General features: G+C 39.3%; 1 protein-coding gene across 1 annotated transcript; it reads right to left on the bottom strand.

The window, feature by feature from the left end:
- Positions 1–3,307: 3,307 nt before the first annotated feature.
- On the bottom strand, positions 3,308–7,457 carry LOC104535548 (cell cycle control protein 50A-like; the record flags this gene model as incomplete). Its single annotated transcript, XM_010180590.1, has 3 exons — positions 3,308–3,839; positions 5,624–5,830; positions 7,233–7,457. Coding segments are annotated over 3 exons (626 nt in total), but the record flags the coding sequence as incomplete, so codon positions are not given.
- Between the last annotated feature and the right edge of the window lie 135 nt (positions 7,458–7,592).

The following is a 7,592-nucleotide window of genomic DNA, read 5'->3' as shown; positions in this document are numbered from 1 at the left end:
ATTCAGTTTGCTTGAATTGTTTCTTTTATGTCATCTTTATCTGAAATCAGGTGGTTTTTTTAAAAAAAACACTTCTTGAGCTTTATTTCTTATTGACTTATGCTTTTATCCCTCTTTATTTCATTCCCAACAGGAAATGAGAAAGGTAATTTCCCAACGTCGGACTTCGCAGCAGCAGTTGGTGTAACTCGGAGCGTGGGCAGCGTTACTTCATTGTCAAACACAGGCTGAGCGTGTTCAGAACGGGAGGCTTACAGGCAAGGAGTTTCTTATTTGAGACTCGGGTCATACAAGGACCTGCTAATTCTTATCAGGCCATTTCATAATGGTCTTTAGTCTTAATTGAGACTGTCAAGTAAGATTAGACTTCACATTTAGACACAGAAGGAAACAGGGTGATCAGAAGAGATTCTGTGAGCTAGAACACAGGGTATTTTTATATGAAAAAAAAATCTGCTGTTGATCCAAAGAAAGTTTACTGCTACTACTACTAAAACAGTACTTTCTGCAACTGGGCTTTCTACCTCAGAGTCCATTTTCACACTGCTAGAAGCAGCCTTTTCCATAAACTGCTCACACCGAAATAAAATTAGCTTAGTTTCTCACATTTTTTTCTGCCACTTTGAAAGTGAGAATTTTTGGCAAGCTGTTCAATACAGCCAGGTATTCGATATGTGGAACGTTTTGGCGTGGGGTTTTTGTATTTCTTTACACCCACTGCCTTGGTCAGTACAAAATACATAAACTCAAATACAAAACTCACTATAGCTGGTTAGTTCAGTTACAGGGAACAACCCAAGCTAACACAATTTTAGAACTTTTATAAAAACAGACACTACTTACGTAGTACCAAGGGTAGATCACAATTTTTCAGGCAAGATCAGAAGCCTTACTCTTTCCATGGGAACTCTGAAGATCAGGATCCTGTGTAGTGCTTCCAGTTTACTCTGTGGTTAGTCCTTGCTCTTTGATTTCCACAGTTCCACTCCAATCAGTAATTAAAGCAAAACCATGCTGCCCAGAACCTGGTTTTGGTACCAGTGTGACCTTGGGAGGCAAAAGCTGTGAAGGACCCTTCACATTTGCTTGAAGCTGGTAACTCTGACTCAGCAAAGCACAATCGACAGCTCCCCAAATAGCCTGATACAGTTAAAAAAAATACAGCCTGCTTTGTTACAGGGATGTAGGTTTTCAAAGGAAACCCAGAAGGAAGTTGGTCTCACACAAGAGAATTTATTTGGGAAGCTCTTGCGTAAGACAGGGACATATCCAAGTTTCCCAAACTACCCTCTCCAGGAAAGACTCATTCATAAGCAGACCCTTGCAACAGCAGCAGCCTCCAGAAAGCTCATAACCTTTCACATTTTGAGCACTGCCTGGGTTGGGTAAGGCTTGGAAAGCACCTCGCTGGCACTGCTTTTTGTATTTCTGAACCCTTGTAGTGAATACCTCCTAAGGATGCCACTGAAGAACCAGGCCACAGGGAGTCAAATCAGGTCTCAGAGAAAAAGCTAACTTGTAACAGAATCCAACCAAGCAGAGATTCTTATTGTGCTGCACTTCACTGAGATCCAAGCAGTGCTGACAGCTACAGACAGGAGAAAAAAGGTAAGGCATTCGAAAATATTCTAAGGTAAAGATAGAAAAATAACTTGCTTTTAATTTTGAACACAGCCCCCAAAACAACAACATTTCCTACTTGGAAAAAGATAGGGACGATGAATGAAGCAAGATACATTTGCATTTCAAGTGACAAACACAACTTTTAAAAATCAAAACATTTTAATAACCAGGGCAGACGTGCCCTTACTTGCTTACTACATTTTGGACTGGTAACTACTCTACAGATGCTAGCCAGGGTAACAGCTCGTGGGAGTTTTCTGCCTTGCAATATACAAAGGTTCATACCCTTATTCTGTAATTCCAGCAACAGGTACAACACTGGAAATAAAATCTTAACATCTTCTGACTGAAGTCCTGTGCTGTCACACTGTGCTACGTCAACAAATTATTCTGTGGAGTTACAGAAAGCGAGCACACTGGAAATGTCACCTCAGTTTGCAGTTTATACAGATTTACACACTTAAACTGCTGCCTTAAAAAGGCTACACAAGTAATTCAGTAAAAATGGTCATGTGTTTATGTGATAAATTAATAGTGTTGTTTAAAGCTAGCTATAGATTAAGCTATTGGCCCATGAATAAACAACTTTTTGTAGCAAATATGCAACCCCAGAAATACAACTCACTTAAACTGCATTCAAACTTCATGAGAATACATCCTATCATCCAGATGAAAATAAATGCATGTTCAAGAACAAAATAAAATCTCTTATTAAATGGTTTGCAGAATTTATTAGGTCTTTTTTTAATATACTCAATACTTCATCAAGCTAGTTGCATATAAAGTGATCTCCACCATATACATTACAATTTCTTTGCATCATCTAAAAAAAAAGTCACCAAAAAGTAGTATTTTACAGGTTACAGTTAACTTTCAATTAACCTACACGTGAACCCTTCTGTAAATTGATTTAAGACACTAACCTGCAATATCTAAATTAGGTTTCACAGCAAGCTCAACCTGCATTTCAATGAAGAGGTTACTGCCATCTCAAATTCGGCATTTCTATAATTCATTATCTTAACACTGCAAGAATTTAATGTGGTGTTTACTCAGAATAAAGAAAAAGTATACGACATTTCCTTTGCAACAAAGCCTGCTCAGAATACATACGCCTCAAGAAAATTAGGAAACTCCACCACTCTAAGGAATTCACCCAAACTTGTGAATGGAAGGAGCATTTTATGTTCTTCTCGGTTAATGCTTGAAGCTGCTCATAAAAAAGCAAAACCAGCAAGCACAACAGATAAACCGTTATCGGATATGACTTAAAGCAAAGAAAATCAGAAGCAAAGCAGATTCTACCTGCAACAAACATTTCCCAATTTAGAAGAAACTTTCAGAGGGACTCAGGCAGGTAATTACCAAAGAGGTTTGCTGATATCTTCATAGGATGCTAGTTTACTGGCCAGGCACGTATAGTGTAAATACACAAAGAATCCAGAGTGCTGGAATTCACACAGCACTTCAAGGGATTTAACATAACAGAGGTGGGTAGAACACAGGAAAATATTTAACAACTTACATAAATATATTAAAATCTCGGCAAGAAATTTAAGAGTCCATGCACACAAGACAACAAATTGAAAAAAAATCCATTTAAGACTTGACTTTTCCTTTCAACAGCACTGACCCCCTGAATTCCAGAAAGTGAGCAATTTACACTACAACAGTCTTTCTCCACACAACCTATATGCACTGAATCATACCGACGTTACACAGCACATGAACAAGCAGCAGATGCATCAAGGGAACAGGAGCTATGTGCATCGGGTGGCCTGCCCGCTTAGAGGCAAACACCAGAGAAATTGTTGCTGACGGGCAGGTACGGTCAATGCAGGTAACTGTACACCCGTCATTTCCAAGAGTTAACCCACAGTGTAGGAAAGGGGAGCTTTAGGTGATAACAATTATGGACCCAGTCTCAGAAGTGACAGAAGCAGAGATTTATCTTTCAAAAACTGGGTCCATCCTGGACTGGCCTTGATGCACATGCAGTACATTTGTATTCAGAACGCGAGATTAATTGGGAATGTCTGCACTAGTGTTTCGATTCCCGTATTTGTGGTGGATGATCAGCAAGACGACCCCTAAGAAAAAGCATATGGACCCGACGGTGATGTAGGCAATTCCCAGAAAGGGATTTTTGCCTCCCATCCACGAGATGGTGCTTAGGATCATTCTTTTCCGTCCATCAAAACTGTGTACGGGATAATCTGAAGAAACATATAGGAAAACAAGCAGCACATTTCCAAACCTAGCTCTCTGTGGTCAGGCTCATTAAAGTTTTGGATAGTTTCACTCAGGTTCCAAATGGAAACTGATGCTTTTGAATACTGGGAGTGCAAATATGATAAATGTAGCTGTTGTTTTAGGCTAAGACTAATCTGGGCACTGTTATCTACTCCAAGGAAAATGCCACGTTAGATGGTAACTCCTTTTTAAGGGCAGAGTAAATGCATGATTTTGTGCGTTTCTGAAAGCAACTTCAATAAAATGAGGGAAACCTAAATTTAAATTCTTTAATATATTTTAGTACAAATTTTTTCTTGGTGACTTTACGTTCATTCAGTTTTATACGCACTCCCTGCAGTTTTGCAGCAAAAGAAAATACTGCAGTAGCTATTTAAAAATTATCATTAAGTGCTTTTGAATTTTAAGAATTCGGTAACTATGACAACCCTCCCCCTCCAGTCTCCTGCACTCCCACATAGTCTTTAGTTTACCCAAACCAGAATGGCAGACCTCCCACCTGATCCACAGCTCTGGCAATTCTCTGACCTCCAAAGTCAGTCTGCCCTTGTTTACATGTCGTCATTACACCATGAAGTTCGAGTTCTCAGACTTCTAGGATACCAGCTACCTCTGTTCCTTCCTTTTTTCCTTTGCTACTCATTTAATTTTAGACACTGATCTGAGTATCTGCACAGCAGAGCAGGCTGCTCTGGAGCAAGTCTACAAGTACAGAGTAATCTGACCCCAATACATGGAGCCACAGAAATGCCCAAAGCAGGACTCAAACTCCTGAATGTTAATTCCTGCACCCATGAAAAATGTCTCTTCCTGACACTCAATATTCATTCAATGCCCTTCAGGGTCAAAGCAGTAATTAAAGAGTCCACAGGAAAGCACTGGAAGGCATCAAAGAATGAATAGTGCATACACTGATTAATAAAAACGCACACTGCAGATCTGCTGCTTTATCAACCTAAAGGTAAATAAGATGTGTGCATATTTAGTATTTTGCAGCAACTAGAACCTAGCTAACTTGGGCCATTAACAGATTTCAAGAAGGGTGATCAGCTCACCTGAAGGCTAAGCATCACCTGAACTACGCTTCGGTATCTTCATGTTAGCAAAAATGCGGGCAGATTGCTCAAACATTACCAGATGGAAATGCTCCCATCCATAGACTTTAGCCTCTATCCCACATGAGGCAGCTACTGGGGACTGCAAATACCCATAAACATGAACAAGACGTGTGAGAAAAAAGTGACTGGGACTGACCATACACCTGTGAGAATTCAAGTTAAGTGTACAGAGAAAAAATCTTCCCTAGGATTAACACCTCCGTTATCTCCTCACAAAGGCCTCTTCTGAAGAGTTGAGTTTTTTAAACTAAACTGAATATTTCAATCCTGGTTAAAAAAAAAAGATGTAGTTTTATATTACCTACAAAATAGCTTAAAAACGTTATGATTAAAACTGCACTTAAATGTGTGTAAGTCTAACCCAGTCATTTCATTTATGAAGTTTAAAAACTGGACTGGATTTCACACTAACACGCCAGACAAGTTAATTCTATAAAAACTTGCACAAAAATACAAGATGGTGGTTATTCTACCCAATTCTCCCTTCCAGTTTTCAATCACAGCTCAATACCATCCTTCTTTTAGAGACCGTAAGCAAAAAGGCTAGTTCAGTTGGAACTTGCACAAATATACGCCCATGTAATCCAGCCGAGATCCTTATCCTCTTTCAAAGGTTTTTAAAAGGATACTGTACGCGATATCCAAAGAGTATTTTCCGGCCTGTAAGGTAGGCTGTAAATTATTCTTCCTTTCAATGAGACGATACAGCTTGCGAAAGGTTGGCAGAGCTGCGGTACGCATCCAGACGATGAAGTCTTCGTTGATAAAGCCGTTGTTGTCAGGCTCTGAGTCCAGCATGTACACTGGCTTGGGCCAGTTGACAGGCTTGGTTGTGCCTGGGATTAAACAAAAACAGCAACAAGGAAGTTTTTCAAATACAGGACTAAGTTACACGCAGGCCCATCAAAACTCATTTTGATATTACAAAAAGAACATACTAACTTCTAAACAGCGTGAACAGACAGGTTGCCTCACTGCACTGGGCTGTCTAAGAACTTTGCTTGTTGCAGCTTAAGTAGTAGTACCTATCCATTTATTCTCATGACAGCATTGTCCATTTGTTTAAACAAATTTGCCTCCCCTACACATCTATCTAGCTGGGAAGTCTTGTCTCAAAACATTACCTCAGTGAGGCAGTTTTCCATTATGGTGAGAGCTCCTCTGCTCACTTGTTAAGAGTTCGGCTACCACTTCCTGGACCACGAACAAATAAATTCTGTATAGTATTTTAATTATGCCATACTGATGCTTTTGCTAGTTTTGCTGGAAATTCTACACTGTTTTAGGGTGAGGCACCTGTTTTTCCAAGGGCGACATCACATTGGTAATGTGTAATTTGGCTGTGACTAAGCAAGAAACCCGCATCAGGTTTAACCTGAAATAATTACGTATCTTGCATAAACACACACACACACCCCCACACCTCGCTTAGAGCTGTGAGGAAGATTATTTTCAGACACTGGTAGCCGAAGAAAACTTTGATTTACCAAACTGTAACCTATCAAATGACTCAGTAACCTCTAATCACAAAAAACAGAGCTTTTTAGAAAACTTTGCACAATCGACCAGTAGAAACATTTAAATGGAAACTCCGTATGAATGGTCTGATCAAACAACTGCTGGGCTTTTTTCTCCAAGTTCAATCCAAGCGTTACAGCAGTTGTAGGGGTTTTGGCTGGGATACAGGTAAATTTATTCACAGTAGCTTGTATTCTGCTACGTTTTGGATTTGGGATGAAAACAATGTTGGTAACACATGCATGTTTTATTTATTGTTGAACAGTGCTTGCACAGCCTCAAGGCCTTTTAATAAAAAAAAATAATTCTTAAACTGTCTTTATCTCAACCCACAAGTTTTTTTCCCCCCACTGAGGGGGAGAGGATGTTAAGTGAACGGCTGCATGGTGCTTAGTTGCCAGCTGGGGTAAAGCCATAACAGCAGTGAAGGTATTAGGCTTTTCTCGGTATTCAAAGTGGAAAAAAAATTCAGAAATAAAAAAAAGTATAAATGGTTACAATAAATTTAAAACCCAAACACTTTCAGATGAAATTTGCAGCTTTCACTAGTTAAAGACAACCTTTCTAGATAGCAGAGTACTCCTTGGATTTCTTCAGGGAAGCACAGTATTTTTAATTAGCACGCTCACTAAAATAGTCAGTGAGATAAAAGTCAATGGAATCGAAATGTGTTTAAAGTGTTTCATTTCTCTTAAAATTTCACATCTATTTTTCTTTTACCTTGGAAAAGCGCAGTTAAGTTATTTCCATCTCCCGTAGGATTCCTGAACTTTACATTTTTATCTGTCCACCACGCAATGCCTTTTTTAATCAAGGTGATAGGAGTCCTTGTGTCATTATCAATGCGGTATAATTCCAATGTATCTAAGGAGAAAATCAAATTGGAAAAGCGGCTGAAGAAACATTCCTTAGACAGATGATTCTGATAGGCAGTGAAACGATTACCTCCAGGAAAAGCAAAACAATAAAGTGGGCAAGGCTTTTACTACCTGACTGCCACAATCACAAGTTGCTCCGTAAGAATCAATGTATATCAGATTGCAGCCTATTATCCGTATCACAGAATCACAGAATCACAGA

Source organism: Mesitornis unicolor, unplaced genomic scaffold, assembly GCF_000695765.1.
Source record: "Mesitornis unicolor isolate BGI_N332 unplaced genomic scaffold, ASM69576v1 scaffold20593, whole genome shotgun sequence".
Taxonomy (NCBI): domain Eukaryota; kingdom Metazoa; phylum Chordata; class Aves; order Mesitornithiformes; family Mesitornithidae; genus Mesitornis; species Mesitornis unicolor.
The sequence above is the reverse complement of the archived record's forward strand: the minus strand, read 5'-3'. Positions and strand labels throughout refer to the sequence as shown.